The sequence below is a fragment of the Elephas maximus genome, chromosome 2 (genome assembly GCF_024166365.1).
Source record: "Elephas maximus indicus isolate mEleMax1 chromosome 2, mEleMax1 primary haplotype, whole genome shotgun sequence".
In the NCBI taxonomy this organism is placed as follows: domain Eukaryota; kingdom Metazoa; phylum Chordata; class Mammalia; order Proboscidea; family Elephantidae; genus Elephas; species Elephas maximus.
The window spans coordinates 124,675,968-124,699,617 of NC_064820.1; the positions used below are offsets into that span (position 1 = coordinate 124,675,968).

The 23,650-nt window shown below is 38.5% G+C and overlaps 1 protein-coding gene across 3 annotated transcripts in view; it reads left to right on the forward strand.

The window, feature by feature from the left end:
- The first annotated feature begins 1,797 nt into the window (after positions 1 to 1,797).
- Positions 1,798 to 23,650, forward strand: part of KIF3A (kinesin family member 3A) — a 56,244-nt gene continuing 34,391 nt past the window's right edge. For 2 of the 3 annotated variants that reach the window (XM_049872637.1, XM_049872618.1), the window contains exons 1-2: positions 1,800 to 1,883; positions 5,361 to 5,634. In XM_049872637.1, the coding sequence (XP_049728594.1) occupies positions 1,878 to 1,883; positions 5,361 to 5,634 (280 nt within the window). In that variant the 5' untranslated portion in view covers positions 1,800 to 1,877. Of the gene's footprint in view, positions 1,884 to 5,360; positions 5,635 to 23,650 lie in introns of all 3 variants that reach the window. The other variant, XM_049872629.1, reaches the window with a different exon arrangement.

A 23,650-nucleotide genomic window follows, 5' to 3' on the forward strand; every position in this document is an offset into this window, starting at 1 on the left:
ATAATAATACTACTTATATCAAAAGGTTTTTGTGTGAATTAGATGATTAGAAAAATGTAAAGCACAAGGAACAGTGCCTAGCACTAAGTAGAACATTTTATAGTTATTTTCATGAGTTTGTACTGCAAGTGCAAAAGCCCTTGCATGCTAAAATGGAAGCATGCCTGCAATGTTAGATGGAGCAAGAAGGTCAGTGGGGCTGGTGCCAATGGAGCAAGGAGCAGGATTGTAGAAGATGGTGAGAGCGCTTGTGGCTTTCACTCTGTGAGGTGGGAAATCATCAGAGTATTTTGAGCAGAGAAAAGATGATCCGATTCATGTTTTAAAACCATTACTCTGGCTCCTGTATTGAAAATCGATTAAAAGGGGATAAACATGGAATCAGGGAAACTGGTTCTAAACTGTTATAGAAATGTCGTGAAAGATGGTGGTAGTGGTCAGGTTGGGAGTGGTCAGATTCTGAATCCACTTTGAAGATAGATCCAAGAGGTTCTGTTGAAAGATTGGATATTGGGTATGAGGGTGTCATGGATTGAATTGTGTCCCCCAAGAGTATGTGCCAACTTGGTTAGGCCATGATTCCCAGTATTGTGTGGTTGTCCTCCATTTTGTGATTGTAATTTTATGTTAAAGAAGATTAGGGTGGGTTTTAACACCCTTATCCAGGTCACATCCCTGATTCAACCTAAAGGGAGTTTCCCCGGGGCGTGGCCTACACCACCTTTTATCTCTCAAAAGATAGGAAAGGGAAGCAATGGATGGAAGGGAACCTCATACTACCAAGAAAGCAGTGCCAGGAGTAGAATGGGTCCTTTGGACCTGCGGTCCCTTCTCCGAGAAGCTCCTAGTCTGGGAGAAGATGGATAAGAAGGCTGACAGAGAGAAAGCCTTCCCCTGGAGCTGAAGCCCTGAATTTGGACTTTTAGCCTACTTTATTGTAAGGAAATAAACTTCTTTGTTAAAGTCATCCACTTGTGGTATTTCTGTTATAGCAGCACTAGATGACTAAGACAGAGATTCTGTGATTTGACCTGAGCAATTATCAGAATGCAGCTTCCGTTTACTGAGAAAAGGAAAGTCTGAGAAGGTAACCTTTTTTTATTGGGGGGAGGGGGAATTAAATTTTGAAAGTGATACACTTGAAATGCCTATTACACATCAAAGTATAGATGTAGAGTAGGTAGTGGTATCCTACCACTATGATAGTCTGATGTTCATGGGAGAAGTTCGGACTGGAAAGAAGATGGATCATTCGTTTTTGCACAAATATTTATTGAAAACGTACTCGGTTCCAGGCCCTCTTCTAGGGTCTAGAGGGAGATAACCTGTGAAAATACCAAGCTTCTGACAAGGAGCCCACCTTCTAATTGTGAGACAGGTCATAAGGCAAGTCAGCAAATAAGCGAGATAATGTATGTAAAGTCTTTAGTTCTCAAGCTGGGACACAATAAAGCCTCAATATACAAATGCTAATATTTGAGGTATTCCAGGCGCCAGAAGATGGGCTTTGCGGTCTAGGAGCGCCTCCTCCTCCCATGCCGGTGCTGCAGGCGATCACCGCGCCGATGCGGGTCAGGTTTCTAGCGCAGCTGAACAGTAACATTGCGCAGGCGCGGCCTCAGTCTGGCGTCCTAGGAAACGGACTAGAAAAGCGTTCGCGCAGGCGTATTTAAGAGGCCGACGGAGGCAGAGGCCGGGGGTGGGGCGGGGCGAGCTCCGAGTGCGCCTGCGCAATGTGCGCTCTTGTCCGAGGATCCGCAGTCTCGGTAGCGCTAAGGAGGTGTTTCGGTAGTCTCTGCTTGGTTTCTCCCCCTAACCCGGCGTCGTTGGGCTGCACTGAGGGCGGGGACGTCCGCCGGGCAAGAGAGGGGACCACGATGCCGGTGAGGAGAGTCGTTCAGCCTCTGGGGTTCCTCCTCAGGGGGTGCGGCCGTTGCCATGGAGGCAAGGAGCAGGCGGGCGGCCCGGGTGGGGCGGGGCAGGGCCAGGGCCGGCAGGCCCGCGCGGTTGGGGAGCTTGGTGGGTTAGTCAGGGTACCGCGGGGGTCCAGCTGGCCCTGGGAGGGGCCCGAGGCTGGCCCTGCCGCTTTTGTCATTGCCGCATCCCGTGGGGCCTTTGCTGCTTTGGCATAAAGGCGCTGTGCCCGAGGATGCGCTCTCGCTGCCAGCCCTGCCGGCTGGAAAGGACGCTGGGGGGCGGCCGCGGAGGGTCTGCTTTGAATGCGCCGCATCCCGTGTGACCTTTGCACCGCGGAACGAAACTCCCGAAGGCGGCAGAGCGAACGCTGCCTGCCCCTACTTTGGGCCCCTCCTGACTCTGACTCTTCCTAGATTGGAGCTGTCATTCCTCTTACAGCGCTTTAGCTTACAGTGCAGAATGTAACCTGTAGGTGTCTTTGTGTGTGTATAAGGGTGGGGGAGGAGGGCCCGTTTTTCTGTTTATCTTGTAGGATTTCATAGATTGTTATCGTGCACGCAGTAAGGGGACATTGTAAATCCAGTACAGGGTCATGGAGAAAATTTGAGCCGTGGCCGGTTATTTATTTGTTGGTTGAGAAACCTTGAACAATTATTTAATGTCTGGGCCCGTAAAACCCACCCTTTGCCGTCTGATTGATTCTGACTCATAGAGACCCCATGGAACAGTAGAACTGCCCTGTAGGGTTTTCAAGGCTGTAAATCTTTACGAAAGCAGACTTCCACGTCTTTCTCCCATGGACTGGCTAGTGGGTTAGAACTACCCACTTTAGCAGCTGAGCGCTTAACCACTGTGCCACCAGGGCTCTTCGTCTGGGCCTTTAGTCTCCTCATGTTTAAACTTTATTCATGGGTTGTTATGATGATGCAATAAAATAATGCACCTTTAAGACTCGAAGGACATTGCTTGACATTTAACGTTAAATGCTCAATATTTGTTTCTTGTTATTCCTTTCAAGTTATTTATTGGTTCATTTAACATATATTGGACATCAACCACATTCTATGCACTGGAGATATGAGTGAGCTAAACCAGCCAGGTCCTTGAACTTGGGAAGAGGGAAACCTGCCATTTTGGGCAGAGGCAAAAACCATAAGTGTTTATAGAGACAAGACACTTATTAACATCAGTGAATGAAGTGAGTGGGTGACATACACTAGGTAGATTTTGGTGAATTGGAAAGTGTTTCCATGTAGGAATGCTGGCCTCCAGATATCAGATCATGTGCTTTTTTTCAAGATGAATGTAGAAATGATTGTTTTTGTGAAAATTTTTCCAAATTTTAAATCTTAGCAACTAATTGAAATATTTTTTAAATGCTGTGAGCCAAACAAAAGACATTTGTGGACTTAATTCAGCCTCCTGATTGCCTGTGTGCAACGTGTGGTCTAGAGGGAGAGAAAGACAGACATTAATTAAATTGTTGTTGGGTGTGGTGAAGCCAGTTCCGACCCTATGCACAACAGAATGAAACACTGCCGGGTCCTCCGCCACTGTGTCAATCTATCTTGTTGAGGGTCTTCCTCTTTTTCCTTGACCCTCTAGCAAGCATGATGTCCCTCTCAAGGGACTGGTCCCTCCTGATAACATGTCCAAAGTATGTGAGATGAAGTCTTGCCATCCTTGCTTCTAATGAACATTCTGGCTCTACTTCTTCCAAGACGAATTTTTTTGTTCTTCTGACAGTCCATGGTATTCAGTATTCTTCACCAACACTGTAATTCAAAGGCATCAATTCTTCTTTGCTTTTACTTATTCATTGTCCAGCTTTTACATGCATATGAGGTGATAGAAAACACCATAGCTTGGGTCAGGCTCACCTTAGTCCTTAAAGTGACAAAAAAGTAAGGAGCAAATAAAAGTAAAATTGTAATTGGTTGAGCATTGATGAGGGAGAAGGATGGGGTTCTGTAAGAGTTTTAACAGGAGGAAGTGACAGGGAGTCCTCAGATGAAGTGGCAGTTGAGCTGAGATCTGAAGGATAAGTAGATGTTAACTAAGTGAGGATGGGGGGGGAAGTTACGAATGTTCTGGGCAGAAGGAAGAGCACATGGCAAGGCCTGTGGTAAGGAGCATGGTGAATAGAAAAGGCCTAAAAGAAGGCCAGTGGCCGTGGCTAAGAGAGCCAAGCAGGGTGTCTTGTGAATAAGGCTGGAGAGGTAGGCATGGGCTGGAGCCAGATTTTACAGCCCCCTTGAGGATTTTGACTTTTATTCTAAGATCTGTGGGAAACCATTGAAGAGTTTTGAGTAGGGGAGTGATATAATTAGATCTGTGCTGACTCTTGACGGCCATGTAGAGAATACACTTTAGGGGAACCTAATTAAATATAAAGGAGCCCTGGCACAGTGGTTAAGAGCTCAGCTGCTTACCGAAAATGGTGGTTTGAACCCACCAGCCATTCCGTAGGAGAAAGATGTGCCAGTCTGCTTCTGTAAAGATTACAGCCTTGGAAAGCCTATGGGGCAGTTCTACTCTGTCTATAGGGTCACTTTGAGTTGGAATCTACTTGACGGCAATGTTAGTGGGGTTGGTTTTGGTTAATTATATGTAGGAGTAGTTATTGCAATAATCCAGTGTTGAGATGATGGTAACCTAGACTAGGATGGTAAAGGTAGATAGAAGTGTATTGTATTGATATAATCTGTCACCTGTCAGTGACAATATCAGGCTCAATGACAGTGACTTATATTTCTCTAATAGTTAGAAGAGAATCTAAGATGGTAGGAATTTAACGAGAAGCTGTTGAACTTTTACACTTCAGTGATGGGTTTGTGTTTTAATGTAGATTCTTAATTATATCAAATTTTAAAATTGGAACTTTACATATATAAATGTTCCTAATTTAGAGTAATACTAAGACATTTTTTTCTGCCATTGTACTTTTCTGCCTTCACTTTATTATTCTCTTCCCTAGAGAAGCTAAACCATTTATGGATATATTATATGATAAAAAGCATTTTACTCATGCATTATAGAAAATAAAACTAAAAGTCTTGGGGAACACAGCATCTACTATATTCTTGAATTAAAGTTGTTAACCATGTTCACGTTTTCCTACAGGAAGGAAACTCAGATATGATGTTGGATTTTTATGCAGAAAGACAAGCTATAATATATTGGTCCATTATATTGGTTTGAACAGTATTTACTACATATGTAAATTAGATTTTCTTTCCCCTTTTGTATTGTAAAGGAAGTGATTTATCTTTTGATCAGCTTTTGCTCTATGTCTATAGATCTTTAATTGCATTTAACAAATATTGATGGAATGCTTATATGTGTAAGGCATGGTGATGGCAAAGTAGCCCTTCTGAAATTATAAATTTAATCTTTTGAGGGTAAAAGAAAGTATTCTTTTGTTATTTGTATTTCTACACCAGATCAACAAGTCAGAGAAACCGGAAAGCTGCGACAACGTGAAGGTTGTTGTTAGGTGCCGGCCCCTCAATGAGAGAGAGAAATCAATGTGCTATAAGCAGGCTGTCAGTGTGGATGAGATGAGGGGAACTATCACTGTACATAAGACTGATTCTTTCAATGAACCTCCAAAGACATTTACTTTTGATACGGTTTTTGGACCAGAGAGTAAACAACTTGATGTTTATAATTTAACTGCAAGGCCTATTATTGATTCAGTTCTTGAAGGCTACAATGGTAAGTGACTACTTTATATAGTTTACTTTTTTTAAAACTGCTTTGCCATGGAGTCGATTCAGACTCATAGCAACCTTATAGGACAGAGTAGAACTGCCCTATAGGGTTTCCAAGGAGCGGCTCGTGAATTGAAACTGCTTAGCAGCCAAACGCAACCGCTGCACTGCCAGGGCTCCAACTATCCAAGTATAATTATAAAAAAGATAAACCGCTGCACTGCCAGGGCTCCAAGTATCCAAGTATAATTAACACCGCATAAATTCACCCACTGGAAGTGTATAGTTCGATGAGTTGTAATAAATATATACAATTGTGAAACCTTCACCACAATCTGGTTTTAGAACACTTGCATCACCCCGAAAAGTTCCCTGTGCCCATTTGTATTCCTACCCACCCTCAGACAACTATTATTCTGCTTTGTTACAGTTTTGGCTTTTCTTAAAATTTCATATAAATCAAATCATACAGTATGTGGTATTTTGTATCTGTCTTCCTTCACTTAGCACAGTGTCTTTGAGGTTCATCCATGTTGTTTAAGGTTTCGGTAGTTTATTTCTTTTTATTGATGTGTCGCACTTCATTGTATGGCTATACCACACTTTATTTATCCGAGGTAAGGGTCTAAGTTATTTTTGTTTTTTTGCTTATGCGTATCTGGTTGTTTGTGTAGGTGACAGAAATTTGAATTATTTCAAGTTTTGGCTGTTACACATAATTTTTTTTTCTAGTGCCATCGAGTCTCTTGGCGACTATGAATATTCATCTGTAAATCTTTGTGTGGACATATTTTAAAATTTTTCTTGGGTAGATAACCTAGGATGGAATTGCTGGGTCATATGGTAAATATGGAAACCCTGGTGGTATAGTGGTTAAGTGCTGTTGCTGCTAACCAAAAGGTCGGCAGTTCGAATACACCAGGCACTCCTTGGAAACTATGGGGCAGTTCCACTCTGTCTTCCAGGGTCACTATGAGTGGGAATTGATTTGACAGCAGTGGATTTGGTTTTACAGTAAATACGTGTTTATCTTTTGAAGAAACTGCAAAATTGTTTTCCAAAGTTGTGACAGGACCACTTTACATTTCCACCAACATAGTATAAGGATTCCAGTTTCTTCATATTCTCACCAACATTTATATTGTCATTCTTTTTGATTATAGCTATTTCAGAGGTTCTGTAGTGGTATTTTGGAAACCCTCGTGGCATAGTGGTTAAGTGCTACGACTGCTAACCAAAAGGTCAGCAGTTCAAATCCTCCAGTGCTCCTTGGAAACTCTATATGGCAGTTCTGCTCTGTCCTATAGGGTCGCTATGAGTCAGAATCGACTTGATGGCACTGGGTTTTTTTTTTTTTTTAACTTGTATTGCCCTAATCAATAACAGTGTTGAGCATTTTTTAATGTACTTACTAGCCATTTGTATGTCTTCTTGGAAATATTTTGCCCATTTTTAAATTCAATAAGAATTTAAAAATTCTTACCGAATTGTATTCTTCTTATTGAATTGTATTCTTTATGTATTCTGGATTCATGTCTTTCATTGAATACATGATTTGAAAATATTTTCTCCCAGTCCATGGCTTGTGTTCCCATATGCTCAATGGTGCTTTTTTAAGAGAAGGAGCTTTTAATTTTGATAAAGTTCATTTTATCAATTTGTTTTAATGGATTATGCTTTTGGTGGCTTAACTAAGAAAATTTTGCCAGTCCCACAGTCACAAAGATTTTCTACTATGCTTTTCTTCTAGAAGTTGTATAGTTTTAGGTTGTTCATTTAGGTCTGTGATCCATTTTGAGTTAATTTTTATGTATGGTGTGAGGCAAGGGTCTAAGTTATTTTTCCTTTTTTGCTTATGCGTATCTGGTTGTTCCAGTGCCATTAGTCAAGAAGATTATCATTCCCTATTGAATTACTTTGGTACTTACGTAAAAAAATCAATTTGCCAATAATGTGTGGGCTTATTTCTGGACTTGTAATCTGTTCCATGTCTACCCTACCTTTATTACCATAGTTTTAGAATACATTTTGAAATTAGGTGGTATATTTTCTCTAACTGTATTGTTCTTTTTCAAAATGGTTTTGGCTATTTTAGGTCCTTAGCACTTCCATGCAAATTTTAGGATCAGCTTATTTTTATCTATCAGTATCTACAAAAAAGTCTGCTTGGATTTTGATAGCAATTGTGTTCAAGCTATAGATCAGTTTGGGGAGAATTGTCATTCTGACAGTACTGAGTCTTCCAATCTATGAACATGATACAGCTCTCCATTCACTTGTGTCTTCTTTAATTTCTGTTATGAGTGTTTTGTAGTTTTTAGTGTACAGATCTTGCACTTCTTTTGTTTTTTTAATTTTTATTGTGCTTTAAGTGAAAGTTTACAAATCAAGTCAGTCTCTCATACAAAAATTTATTTACACCTTGTTTTTATATATGCCTAGTTGCTCTCCCCCTAATGAGGTAGCACACTGTCTATTTTCGTGTCCATTCAGCCAGCTTTTGACCCCCTTTGCCATCTTATCTCCCCTCCACACAGGAGCTGCCCACATAGTCTCATGTGTCTAATTTATCCAAGAAGCTCACTCCTCACCAGTATCATTTTCTATCCCATGGTCCATTCCAATCCCTGTCTGAAGAGTTGGCTTTGGGAATGGTGCTTGTCTTGGGCTAACAGAGGTCTGGGAACCATGACCTCCGGGGTCCTTCTAGTCCAGGTCAGACCATGAAGTCTGGTGTTTTTATGAGAATTTGAGGTCTGCAGCCCACTGCTCTCCTGCTCCATCAGGGGTTCTCTGTTGTGTTCCCTGACAGGGCAGTCATCACTTGTAGTCAGCACCATCTAGTTCTTCTGGTCTCAGGCTAATGTAGCCTCTGGTTTATGTGGCCGTTTCTGTCCCTTGGGCTCATAATTACCTTGGGTCTTTGGTGTTCTTCATTCTCCTTTGCCCCAGGTGGGTTGAGACCAATTGATGCATCTTAGATGGCTGCTTGCTAACGTTTAAGACCTCAGATGCCACTCTCCAAAGTGGGATGTAGAATGTTTTCTTAATAGATTTTATTATGCTAACTCACCTGGATATCCCCTGAAATCATGGTCCCCACACCCCTGCCCCTGCTACACTGGCCTTCAAAGCATTCAGTTTATTCAGGAAACTTCTTTGCTTTTGGTTTAGTCCAGTTGTACTGACCTGTCCTGTATTGTGTGTTGTCTTTCCCTTCACCTAAAATAGTTCTTGTCTACTATCTAATTAGTGAATACCCCTCTCCCTCCCTCCCTTCCCACTCTTGTAACCATCAAAGAATATTTTCTTCTCTGTTTAAACTATTTCTTGAGATCTTATAATAGTGGTCTCATACCATATTTGTCTTTTTGCAGCTGACTAATTTCACTCAGCATAATGCCTTCCAGATTCCTCCATGTTTTGAAATGTTTCACAGATTCATCATTGTTCTTTATTGATGTGTGGTATTCCATTGTGTGAATATACCATAATTTATCCATTCATCTGTTGATGGGCACCTTGGTTGCTTCCATCTTTTTGCTATTGTAAACAGTGCTGCAGTGAACATGGGTGTGCATATATCTGTTTGTGTAAAGCCTCTTACTTCTCTAGGATATATTCCAAGGAGTGAGATTGCTGGATTGTATGGTAGTTCTATTTCTAGCTTTTTAAGGAAGTGCCAAATCTATTTCCAAAGTGGTTGTACCATTTTACATTCCCACCAGCAGTGTATAAGTGTTCCACTCTCTCCACAACCTCTCCACCATTTATTATTTTGTGCTTTTTGGATTAATGCCAGCCTTGTTGGAGTGAGATGAAATCTCATTGTAGTTTTGGTTTGCATTTCTCTAATGGCTAATGATCGTGAGCATTTCCTCATGTATCTGTTAGCTACCTGAATGTTTTCTTTAGTGACGTACCTATTCATATCCTTTGCCCATTTTTCAATTGGGTTATTTCTCTTTTTGTAGTTGAGTTTTTGCAGTATCATGTAAATTTTAGAGATCAGACGCTGATCGGAAATGTCATAGCTAAAAACTTCTTCCCAGTCTGTAGGTAATCTTTTTCTTCTTTTGGTGAGGTCTTTGGATGAGCATAGGTGTTTAATTTTTAGGAGCTCCCAGTTATCTAGTTTCTCTTCTGGTGTTTGTGCATTGTTAGTAATGTTTTATATACTGTTTATGCCATGTAGTAGGGCTCCTAGCGTGGTCCCTATTTTTTTCTTCCTTGATCTTTATCATTTTAGACTTTATATTTAGGTCTTTGATCCATTTTGAGTTAGTTTTTGTGCATGGTGTGAGGTATGGGTCTTGTTTCTTTTTTTTGCAGATGGATATCCAGTTATGCCAGCACCATTTGTTAAAGAGACTGTCTTTTCCCCATTTAGCTGACTTCGGGCCTTTGTCAAATATCAGCTGCTCATATGTGGATGGATTTATGTCTGGATTCTCAGTTCTGTTCCACTGGTCTGTGTATCTGTTGTTGTACCAGCACTGGGCTGTTTTGACTACTGTGGCTGTATAATGAGTTCTAAAACCAGGTAGTGTGAGGCCTCCCACTTTGTTCTTCCTGTTCACTAATGCTTTACTTATCCCAGGCCTCTTTCCCTTCCATATGAAGTTGGTGATTGGTTTCTCCAACTTGTTAAAAAATGCCGTTGGAATTTGGATCAGAATTGCATTGTATCTGTAGATGGCTTTTGGTAGAAGAGACATTTTCATAATGTTATCTTCCTATCCATGAGCAAGTTATATTTTTCCACTTATGTAGGTCTCTTTTGGTTTCTTGCAGTAGCGTCTTATAGTTTTCTTCGTATAGGTTTTTTACATCTCTAGTAAGATTTATTCCTAAGTATTTTATCTCCTTGAAGGCTACTGTAAATGGTATTGATTTGGTGACTTCCTCTTTGATGTTCTTTTTGTTGGTGTAGAGGAATCCAACTGATTTTTGTATGCTTATCTTGTGTCCTGATCCTCTCCTGAACTATTAGTTTCAGTAGTTTTCTTGAGGACTCTTTAGGGTTTTCTGTGTATAAGATCATGTCATCTGCAAATAGATATACTTTTACTTCTTACTTGCTAATCTGTATGCCCTTTATTTCATTACTTAGCCTAATTGCTCTGGCTAGGACCTCCAGCACAATGTTGAATAAGAGTGGTGATAAAGGGCATCCTTGTCTGGTTCCCAATCTCAAGGGGAATGCTTTCAGATTCTCTCCATTTAGGATGATGTTGGCTATTGGCTTTGTATAAATGCCCTTTATTATGTTGAGGAATTTTCCCTCTATTCCTATTTGGCTGAGAATTTTTATCATAAATGGATGTTGAACTTTGTCAAATGCCTTTTCTGCATCAATTGATAAAATCATGTGGTTCTTGTCTTTTATTTATATGAGGGATTACATTAATTGTTTTTCTAATGTTGAACCATCCCTGCATACCTGATATGAATCCCATTTGGTCATGGTGAATTAATTTTTGATATGTTGTTGAATTCTATTGGCTAGAATTTTATTGAGGATTTTTGCATCTAAGTTCATGAGGGATATAGGTCTGTAATTTTCTTTTTTTGTGGTGTCTTTACCTGGTTTTGGTATCAGGGATATGCTGGCTTCATAGAATTAGTTTAGGAGTATTCCCTCCTTTTCTATTCTCTGAAATACCTTTAGTAGTACTGGTGTTAATTCTTTTCTGAAAGTTTGGTAGAACTCTGCAGTGAAGCTGTCCAGGCTAGGGCTTTTTTTGTTGGGAGTTTTTTGATTAACTTTTCAGTCTCTTCTTTGATCGGTGATCGGTGTATTTAGTTGATCTACCTTTGTTTGTGTTAGTTTAGATAGGTAATGTGTTTCCAGGAATTCATCCATTTCTTCTAGGTTTTCAAATTTGTTAGAGTACAATTTTTATAGTAATCTGATATGTTTCTTTTAATTTCAGTTGGGTCTGTTGTAATATCACCCATCTCATTTCTTATTTGAGCTATTTGCTTCCTCTCCTGTTTTGTCAGTTTGGCCAATGGTTTATCAATTTTGTTAATTTTTTCAAAGAACTAGCTTTTGGTCTTGTTAACTCTTTCAATTGTTTTTCTGTTTTCTATTTCATTTAATTCTGCTCTAATTTTTATTATTTGCTTTCTTCAGGTGCCTGAGGGTTTCTTTTGTTGCTGTCTTTCTGGTTGGTCAAGTAGAGGGATAATTCTTTGATTTTGGCCTTTTCTTCTTTTTGTATGTGTACATTTATTGATATAAATTGACCTCTGAGCGCTGCTTTTGCTGTGTCCCAAAGGTTCTGATAAGAAGTGTTTCAGTCTCATTGGATCCTATGAATTTCTTTATTCTATCCTTAATGTCTTCTATAACCCAGTCGTTTTTGACCAGGGTATTGTTCAGTTTCCACATGTTTGATTTCTTTTCCCTGCTTTTTCTGTTGTTGAATTCTACTTTTGTGGCCTTATGGTCAGAGAAGATGCTTTGTAATATTTCAGTGTTTTGGATTCTGCTAAGGCTTGCTTTATGACCTGATATGTGGTCTATTCTAGAGAAGGTTCCATGTGCACTAGAAAAGAAAATATACTTGGTTGCTGTTGGGTGGAGTGTTCTGTATATGTCTGTGAGGTCAAGTTGGTTGATTGTGGCATTTAGATCTGTGTCTTTATTGAGCTTCTTTCTGGATGTTCTGTCCTTCACTGAAAGTGGTGTGTTGAAGTCTCCTATTATAATTGTGGAGCTGGCTATCTCACTTTTCAATGCTGTTAGAGTTTGTTTTATGTATCTTGCAACCCTGTCATTGGGTGCATAAGTATTTAATATGGTTATATCCTCCTGGTATATTGTCTCTTTAATCATTATACAGTGTTCTTTCTTATGCTTTGTGGTGGATTTAACTTTAAAGTCTGTTTTGTCAGAAATTAATATTGTCACTCCTCTTACCTGATTGTTGTTTGCTTGATACATTTTTTATATCCTTTGAGTTTTAGTTTATTTGTGTCTCTAAGTCTAAGGTGTGTCTCTTGTAGGCAGCATATAGATGGATCATATTTTTTTAATCCACTCTGCCACTCTCTGTCTCTTTTATTGGTGCATTTAGTCTATTTACATTCAGTGTAATTATGGACTTTTTTTTTATGAGTTTAGTGATGTCATTTTGATGTTTTTTTTAGTGTGTTGTTGATAATTTATTTTTCCCACTTAATTTTATGTGCTGAGTAGTTTATATATTGTCTTCCTCTTAGTCGTTGTAGTTGATTTTGTTTCTGCTGAGTCTCTATTTTTTTTCTTGTATTTTATTTTGATAAGTAGGATTGTTAGTCTCCTTTGTGGTTACCTTAATATTTACCCCTATTTTTCTAAGTTTAAACCTAACTTTTGTTTATATCGCCTTGTTTTCCTCTCCATATGAAAGATCTATGACTATATTTCTTAGTCCCTCTTTATTGTTTTAATATTTTCTTCTTTTGCATAATGATATTGCTGTTTCCCTGTTTTGAGCATTTTTTAATCTTGATTTGTTTTTGTGATTTCCCTATCTGGGTTGACATCTGGTTGCTCTGTCCTGTGTTCTAGTCTTGGGTTGATACCTGATATTATTGATTTTCTAACCAAAGAACTCCCTTTAGTATTTCTTGTAGTTTCATTTGGCTTTTGCGAATTCCCTAAACTTCTGTTTATCTAAAAATGTCCTAATTTCACCTTCATATTTGAGAGACAGTTTTGGTGGATACATGATTCTTGGCTGGCAATTTTTTTCCTTCAGTGCTTTATATAGGTCATCCCATTGCTTTCTTGCCTGCATGGTTTCTGCTGAGTAGTCCAAGCTTATTCTTTTTGACTTTCCTTTGTAGGTGACTTTTCGTTTATTCCTAGCCTCTCTTAAAATTCTCTGTTTACCTTTGGTTTTGGCAAGTTTGATTATAATATGTCTTGGTGACTTTCTTTTGAGATCTACGTTATGTGGAGTTCGATGAGTATCTTGGATAGATATCTTCTCATCCTTCATGATATCAGGAAAGTTTTCTGCCAACAAATCTTGAGCAATTCTCTTTTATTTTCTGTTATCCCTCCCTGTTCTGGTACTGCAGTCACTCGTAGGTTTTTTCTCTTGATAGAGTCCTACTTGATTTTTAGGGTTCCTTCATTTTTTTAATTCTTTTATCTGATATTTGTTCGAATATCTTGGTGCCAAGTGCTTTATCTTCAGTCTCACTAATTCTGGCGTCTACTTCCTCAATTCTACTCCTCTAACTTTGTATTGAGTTGTCTAATTCTGTAATTCTATGGTTAATCTTCTGAATTTCTGATTACTATCTCTCTATGGATTCTTGCAGCTTATTAAATTTTTCATTATGTTCTTGAGTAATGTTTTTAATTTCTTCAAGTGCTTTAACTGTGTGTTCCTTGGCTTGTTCTGTGGATTGCCTGATCTCCTTCCTGATGTCTTAAAGAGTTCTGTATATTAATTTTTTTGTATTCTGCATCTGGTAGCGCCAGGAAGACATCTTTGTCTAGAAGATTCCTTTGATTCTTTGTTTTGAGAGCTTGTTGATGCGATCATGGCCTGCTTCTTTATGTGATTTGATATCGACTGTTGTCTCTGAGCCACTATAAGTTATTGTATTCATTTATTTTGTTTGCTTACTGTATCCTAGCTTCTTGCTTTATTTTGTTTTGATATAAGCGCCTATTTGGACATACCCAGTAGGCACTGGGTATGTCCAAATAGGTTGCTTGAGTGAGCTAGCTTGATTATTTTCACCTTTGAAGCTCTAATGTCCTGTCAGCAGATGGCTAGAGCTGTTATCAGGTATAAGAGCCTAGGAGTCCATTCACTTTTCTTGTATGGATTCGGCTCAGGTGTCCAGGTAGCTGATCATCAAGTGTGTGGTACAGGCTCTGTCCTACAGTCTTAGAGGGGCAGGGGTGGTTGGTGTAGGTACAGGTATATGGTTGCATCAGGGGGTCACGCTCTAAACAAGGCAGGGGTTGACAACCGCCCCTCAGGTTTCTGTGAGGAAAGTGTGTCCCTGTTCCCTAGAGCGCTCAGTGGGTAGGTTCTGCAGAGGGACCATGGGCGCCCCTTGCTTTTGGTTGTAAGGACTGGGAGGTACCAGTTATCCTTGGACCCCTGTAGTGGGTGGCTGGGTAACATGAGTGGAGCTACCAGTCGTTATGCCCCTGATGTGTGTAGGTGAGGACCCTGTTTAATGGCCAAAGCAGTGTCAAACATCAAACACCTACCTCTCTGCCGCACAGCTGAAGCAGTTGCAGTCTGCCAACAAGGACCTATTCTCCTGAAATAGGCCCACACAGGTCCATGCAGGGGGGAAAGGTATTCAAAATCCACGGACCGTTTATGCCTGGACAGGAGCCACTTCTGTCCTGAGCTCCCCACATTAGTGGAGCTGGCAGGTTATCTTTCCCCCAATTGTGCATTTATTATTTCTCCAAGGCTGGCAGAATGGCTCAGGGAGCTCTGCGGGACTTATCTCAGGCCCAGGGAAATCAACAGCCTCTGAAGCTGGCTTGGGGGTAAAGGGCATGGTAAAATATAAGCAAGTACTTAGCTTTTGCTGAGAGCACCGTTCTTCTCTGGTTCTGGAGGCTTGAGTAGGCTGTGTGGCTGGCTGTCTCTCCCTGAGGAAACTGAAGCTGGAACACTACCGCCAGCCTGCTGCATTTGCTCCCAGGAATGGTGCCTGAGGGTTTCCAGTGATTCAGGTCTGGCAACTCCTCTCTGCTCTTGAACCGCCTCTCCCTCCTACTGCCGCTCAGTCCATTTTCTAACTTTGCCTTTGTGATTCAGGGCTCCTAAAAACCCAACAGCTTGTCATAAATATAATCATTTCACTGGTCTTTTTTGGGTCTCTGTTTTAAGAGGGATCATCTGACTACTCCGTCATCTTGGCCTCCTCTCCTCAGACTTCTTTTGATGAATTTATTCCTAAGTATTTTTTAATGCTGTTGTGAATAGAATTGTTTTCACAATTTCATTTTCAGAACCAAACCCGTTGCTGTCAAGTCAATTCCAATTCATAGTGACCCTATAGGACAGAGTAGACCTGCCCCGTAGGGTTTCCAAGGAGCACCTGGTAGATTTGAACTGCCAGCGTTTTGGTTAGCAGCCAAACTCTTAACCACTACACCACCAGGGTTTCCATTTTCAGATAATATGTAGCTAATATATATAGAAATGCAAGTGGTTATTTTTAGGTAGGTTTTTTAAATTGAGATAAAATTCACTATTTTAACCACTTCAAAAGTGCACAATTCAGTGATTTTTAGTATATTTATTGAATATACTAAATTTGTTATCATCACTCTCTAATTCCAGAACATTTCCATCACTCCAAAAAGGAGCCCCATACCTATTAGCACTCACTCCCCATTCTCCTTTCTTCCCAGCCTCTGGCAACCACTAATCTACTTTTTGTGTCTGTGGATTTGCCTATTCTAGATATTTCATATAAATGGAATCATTACTATATTGTCACCTTTCGTGTCTCGCTTCTTTCACTTAGCATAATATTTTTAAGGTTCGTCAGTGTTGTTGCATGTGTCAATATCTCATTCTTTTTTTTCATGGCCGAATATACCACATTTTGTTTACCCACTCATCAGTGGATAGACATTTTGGCCATTTCTACTTCTATACCGTTATAACTGTTGTTGTGAATACGTGTGTACAGGTTTTTGTGTGAACATATGCTTTAGTTCTCTGAGTAGGAGTGGAATTACTGGGTCATTTGGTAACTCTGTGTTTAACCTTTTGAGGAACTGCCAGAGTTCTCCTCGGTGGCTGCGCCATTTTACGTTCTATTTCTCCATATCCCTGCCATCCTAATGGGTGTGAAGTGGTATCTCATTGTGGTTCTCAACTGATTTTTGTGTATTAATTTTATATTCTGCAACCTTGCTAAACTTGCTTATTAATTCTAGTAGTCTTCTTTTTTTTTTTTTGATAAATGCCTTAGGATTTTCTACATATAATACCATGTTGCCTGCAAATAAATACAGTTTTTATTTCTTTTTTTCCAGCTATATGCATTTAAATTTTTTTGTTGCTGTTGCCTGTTTGTACTAGCTAGACCCTCCAGTACAATGTTAAATGGAAGAATTGAGAGTGTGAACATTCTTGTCTTGTTCTTGATCTTAGGGAGAAAGCATTCAGTCCTTCACCAATATGAGGTTATCTGTAGATTTTTCATAGATAGCATTTACCAGATTGGGGAAGTTCCCTTCTGTTATTAGTTTTTTGAGAGTTTTTTTCAAGAACAGTAATAAGATCTTGACAAGTGTTTTTTCTGTACCCTTAGACATGATCCTTTTTTTAAGCTTGTTAATATGGTCAGTTATATTGATTGAGTTTTAAATACTAAACCAGCCTTGCATTCTGGGGTAGACTCTGCCTGGTTATGCTGTATTATCCTTTTTATATATTGTTAGATTTGATTTGCTCAAATTTTGTTTAAAAGTTTTACATCTATGTCCATGGGAGATACAGGTATGTAGTTTTCCTGTCTTTGGTTTTGGTGTCATGAGAATGCCACCTTCATAGATGAGTTGGGAAATATTCCCTCCTTTTCAATTATCTGAAAGAATTTTTCTAGAATTGGTATTATTTCTTCCCTAAATGTTTGGTAGAGTTCACCGGTGAAGGCATCTGGGCCTGGCATTTTCTTTGTGGGAAGGTTTTTAATTCCAGATTCAATGTCTTTTGTAGATATAGAGCTGTTCAGGTTATCTAGTTTCTTCTTGAGTGAGCCTTGGTAGTTTGTGTCTTTCAGGGAATTTCAGTGTTTCTATATCAAGATGTTAAATTTATTGGCAAAAGCTTTTAATAATAATTCTGTTATTTTTTTAATTGTAAGAATCTACAATGATATAACCATTTTCATTCTGATATTGGGAATTCATGTCTTCTCTTTTTTTCCTGATTAATCTGGCTAGAGGTTTATCAATTTTATTGGTGTTCTCAAAGAACCAGCTTTTGATTTTACTGATTTCTCTATACTGTTTTTATGTTTTCTGTCTCATTGATTTCTGCTGTAATGTTTATCTTTTTTTTTTTCCTCTTACTTACTTTGGGTTTAACTTGCTCTTTTTCTACTTTCTTAAGGTGAAAGCTGAGGTCATTGATGTGAGATGTTCCTTCCTTTCTAATATAGAGATTAAATGCTGTAAATTTCCCCCTAAGTATAGTTTTAATTACAGCTCACAGATTTTGACGTACTGTATTTTCATTTTCATGCAGTACAACGTACTTTCTACTTGCTTGTATGAGTTCTTTGATTCTTGGGTTATTTAGTTTCCAAATACTTTGAGATTTTCTAGAGATCTTTCTGTTATTGACTTTAGATTTAATTCAGATTGTAGTCAGAAAACATATTTTGCATGACTTGTATTGTTCTGCATTTATTGAGATTTGTCTTATGGTACAGAATACAGTATATATTATTAAATGTTTCACGTACATGGCAAGAATACGTATTCTGCTGTTGTTGGGTGGAGTATTCTGTAAGTGCCCATTAGGGCAATTTGTTTGATACTGTTGTTCAAATCTTCTGTAGCCTTACTGATTTTCAGTCTGCTTGGTTTATCAATTATTGAGAGAGGGATATTAAATTATCTGACTATGGATTTGTCTGTTACTCTTTGTACTTCTATTAGTTTTTGCTTCATGTATTTTGAAACTCTGTGAGTAGCTGCATAAGTGCTTGGATTATTAGTATGTCCTCTTGATGAATTAACCTCTTTTTCATTATGAAAAATTACTTTCTTTTTACCTGTTACTGTTCTTTGCTCTGAAATCTACTTTGTCTGATATTAATATAGCCACTCTAGCTTTCTTTTGATTAGTTTTAACATGGCATATTGTTTTCTGTCTTTTTACTTTTAGCCTCTTCGTGTTTTTATTTTGAAAGTTCATTTCTAGCAGGTAGCTGTGTTGGGAACCCATAAGATCAGCCCCAGGTTCAATGATTTACTAGGAGAACCCATAGGACTCAGCTTAAAGTTGTACCCATGGCTTTGATTTACAATAGTGAAAGAATAATTTAAAAAAAAAAAAAAGATCAAAAGGAAAAGGCACATGGGGCGAAGTCAGGTAAATCAGGCGCAAGCTTCTAAGAGTCTTCTCCCAGCTGTCACACATAATATACTTAATTCCTCCAGCATGGTCAACATGTATGAAATGTTATCTGCCAGGGAAGCTCATTAGAGATTGAATACTCAAGGTTTTTATTGATGGCTGATTGTGTAGTCACCCTGTACTTAGCACATATAAAGATTCCAGACACCCAGAAGGAAAGCAGTGTGTAGCATAAACCACATTATTTTGTAAAAACCGTTTAGGCATAGTGAACCACTTTTATCATTAGGAAATGGTGGGAACCCTCCCACAATTGAAGTTTGCAGATGCCACCAAGGGCCATCCTTGCAAAAATAGACATTTCAAAAGATGACAATCTCAGAACTATTATATTAACTCTTTTTGCACAGCAGTATGTAGTTGGGTCTTGCTTTTTTTAAATCCATTCTTGCTATGTCTGCCTCTTAATGGGAGGATTTAGACTGTTTACATTTAATGTGATTATTGATATAAAAAAAATTGATATAGTTAGGTTTAAATCTATCATCTTGTTATTTGTTTTCTCATTTGTTCTTTGCTCCATTTTCCCTCCTTTTATGCCTTCTTTTATATCAATCAAGTATTTTTTATTATTCCATTTTTCTCCTCTATTTGCTTATAGCAATAACTCTTTGCTTTATTAATTTAGCAGTAGCTTTAGGGCTTATAGTATAAATCTTTATTATATCACAGTCTACCTTCAAGTGATATTAAACCACTTCATGAATAAGAACTTTACAACAGTATATTTCCATTTTTCTCCTCATAATCTTTATCCTGTTGTTAGAATATACTTTACTTTTACATGTTATAAACTCGTTATTTTACATGTATAAACTTCATTGTTATTATTAAGCCATCAGTTATCTTTAAAAGAGATTTAAGTATTATGAAAGAAATTCATATATATTTATTTACCTGTGTAGTTATCATTTCTGGTGCTGTTCATTCCTTTTTGTAGATAAATTTTTCTATCTAATATAATTTTTCTTTGCCTGAAAAACTTCCTTTAGCAGCTTTTGTACGTCTGAAAATGTTATTTATGTCACTGTTGTTTTTGAATTCTTCTTACCGTCTATAGGATTCTAGGTTGATAGTTTCTTTTTTCAGTGGTGCTTTAAAGATATTGATGTACTGTCTTCTCGCTTGTATTGTTTCTGATGAGAAATCTACTGTTATCCTTATCCATATTCCTCTATGTAACATGCCTCTCTCTAGTTGCTTTTTTTTTTGTGTTTTAAGTGAAAGTTTACAATTCAAGTCAGTTTCTCATACAAAAACTTATACACGCATTGTTATATGACCTTAATTGCTCTCCCTACAATGTGATAGCATACTCCTCTCTCCACCCTGTATTTCCTGTGTCCATTCAACCAGCTTCTGTCCCCTTCTGGCTTCTCATCTTGCCTCCAGACAGGAGCTGCCCACATAGTCTCTTGTGTCTACTTGAGCTAAGAAGCACACTCCTCACCAGTATCATATTGTATCTTATAGTCCAGTCTAATATTTTTTGAAGAGTTGGCTTCGAGAATGGTTTTAGTTTTGGGGTAACAGAGAGTCCAGGGGCCATGACCTCTGGTGTCCCTCCAGTCTTAGTCAGACAATGGTCTGACTTTTTACTAGAGTCTGGTCTTTTTACTAGAATCTGAAGTCTGCATCCACTTTTCTCCTGCTACATCGGTAATTCTCTGATGCGTTCCTCTCAGGGCAGTCATTGGTAGTAGCCAGGCACCATTTAGTTCTTCCGGTCTCAGGCTGATGAAGTCTCTGGTTAATGTGGCCTTTTCTTTCTCTTGGGCTCAAATTTTCCTTGTGTCTTTGGTGTTCTTCATTCTCCTTTGCTCCAGGTGGGTTGAGACCAGTTGATGTGTCTTAGATGGCTGCTTGCTAGCTTTTAAGACCCCAGACACTACTCATCTCTGGTTGCTTTTAAGACTTTTTTCTGTATCACTGATTTTGAGCAATTTGATTATGATGTGCCTTGTATTTTTCTTCATGCTTCTTGTGGTTGGGGTTCATTAGGATTCTTGGATTTGTGGGTTTGTAGTTCTCATCAAATCTGGAAAATTTTTGAGCCATTATTTCTTCAAATATTTTTTCTGTCCCTCCTTCCCCCTTTTGGGGACTCCATTTACACATATATTAGGGCTCTTGAAATTGTCACCATTGCTGCTCTGTTCTTTTTTCTTTTTCCCCAGTTTTCTTTCTGTTTTATTTTGGAGGGTTTCTGTTGATATGTTTTCAAGTTTACTGATCTTTTCTTCTGCAGTGTCTAATCTGCCATTAATCCCACCCAGTGTATTTTCATTTCACATATTATAGTTTTTATCTCTGGAAGTTTGATTTGAATCTTTATTATATCTTCCATATTTCTACTTAACTTTTGAACATATGTTTTAATGTCCTTATCTGTTAATTCAGAGCTGGCTTTGATTGATCGCCTCATTATAGGTCATCGTTTTGCATTTTTGCATACTCGGCAATATTTGATTGGATGCCAGACATAGAGAATTTTGCTTTAGGTCCTGGATATTTATTTATTCCTGTAAATATTCTTGATCTGTGTTCTGGGATGCAGTTACTTGAAAACTGTTCAATCCTTTCAGCTTGTCTTTTAAGATTTATTAGGATCAGAAAAGTGCTCAGTCTAGGGTTAGTTGTTTCCTACTGCTGAAGCAACACCCTTTAGTATATGGTACCCAGTGTCCCATGAATTATGATTCTCCCAGGCTGCCTGGTGCTGTTCCTGGCCTGTGTGAATGCAGTCTCTGTAACTTCTAATGTTTTTGGATAGTTTTTTCTCCAGCTTTGGATAGTTTCCTCACACTCACGCTCAGATCAGTACTTGCCTGAATACTTGGGGAAGACCCTGTGCAGCTCTTTGGTGCTCTCAGTCTGTGCAACTCTCTTCTCTATGGTACTGGGTCCTGCAAACTCTAGCCACTTTGGTCTCCCTGGACTCTCAGCTCTCTTTCTTCAGCTCAGGAAGTCCGTCGACCTCTGCCTAGGTTTCCCCTCCTGCTTCATGCCTGGGATTCTCTCTCAAAACAGTAAGTTGGGGAATCATAGGACCCATCTCTCCGGTTTCCTGTCTTTCAGGAGTCACAGTCCTTTGTTGACTGATATTCTGTATCTTGAAAAGTGTTGTTTCATATATTTTGTCTGTTTTTTTTGTTGTTGTTGTTTGTTTCAGGTAGGAGGGTAAATCTGGTCTCTGTTACTCCATGTTGGTTGGAAGTAGATGTATTGCCAGTTTAGTTTTGAATTAATAGAATTATGGAGTTAAAGAATATATATACAGACTAGTATTTGAATGTCAAAGGAGTTTTCACCTATTTTCCAGTATATTATTACAGACTCTGAAAATTGTTGATAGAAACAAATAGGGAAACATTTTGGAAAAAACCAAAAATTAGAAATGCTGTAATATCTAATACATTTACTGTTACTCAAGTGCAATTTAGCTCTAACTTTTTGGATTCTCAGTGGCAGGTACATAATCCTACCATTTTTAATATGTGCATAGGAAATGAGGGGGCTGAATAAATCTTAGGTCATTTTTAGTTTTTAAAAAGTAAAGTTTTAAGCAAAGTTGATATTGAATTAAACTATAGTATTAAGGGTTGTTATACTAAGGGTTGTTATACTAGGTATTTAAAAACTAGAAATTCTGAATCTCATCTCTGAAGATAAGGTGAAAGTCTCTTATTCTTGAGGATATCTGGTCTTTATTTCTCAGTTTTGGAATTATTGATCTTCATGTATTTTATGCGTCATAAAAGTTGCATTTTGGAAACTCTGGTGGCGTAGTGGTTAAGTGCTACGGCTGCTAACCAAAGGGTCAGCAGTTCGAACCCGCCAGGTGCTCCTTGGAAACTATGGGGCAGTTCTACTCTTTCCTATAGGGTCGCTATGAGTCGGAATTGACTTGATGGCGCTGGGTTTTGGTTTTTTTTTTTTTTAAAGTTGCATTAGAAATTAATTTTGAATTTAAAGTTCTTTTTTGGTCATTTCATAATGGTAGAAAATATGGACCTTGGAGCTGGTTGGATTGTGTTCAGATCTTGTCTCCACCACTTACTTATGATATTGAGCAAGTTACTTAACCTCACTAAGCCTCCATTTTCCCATTTAAAGCATGAGAATAAAAATAGTGCCTATCTCTTAGGATTGTGGTAAAAATTAAATAAGAATGTATATAAAGTACATGGTCTACCACATAGCAAACAGTCACAAAATGGTAGCTGTAGTCCTTATAAAATTCATTATTTCCTTAATAATACAGTGTTTATTCTAAAATATCAGGTCATGATATTTTCAGTTCCTTTGAATGCAATAAATTACATTCGTGAGAGCAGAGTTTGAAATATTTAGTCAGGTTGAAAAAGTTAAGACTGTTTCATTCCCATATGTAAAAAAGAGCTTCTAGCGTGATTAATTTATTCTGTTTCACAGAAAGTCTGAGAATGATGATGACACTTGAGAACAACTGAATAGAGTAGTAGTAGTTGAAAAGACATTTACTCTCTAAACTAACTTCTCATTCCACACTGTCTTCTGAGGAGATCTCATCCGCTTTCATGACTTTAGTTGACAAATGAATTCCATATATCTAGCAGCCTGCTTGACACATCCATTTGGGTATATTGCAGGCACTTCAAGCTCAGTAGGTACCAGACTGAATTCATGATCTTCCCCTTTAAGCTTGTTCTTCTCTAGTGGCATTCACCATCTCAGTATATGGCATTGCCATATACCCCTTATTCAAGCCCGAAGTTTGAAATCATCCTTGACTCTTCCTTTTTCCTGGTCCCCCCCAGGTCTTGTTGATTTTAAACTGTTAAATATCTCTCAAATCCTTCCACCTTCCTCTTTCCCACAGTGCCCACCATGTCACTC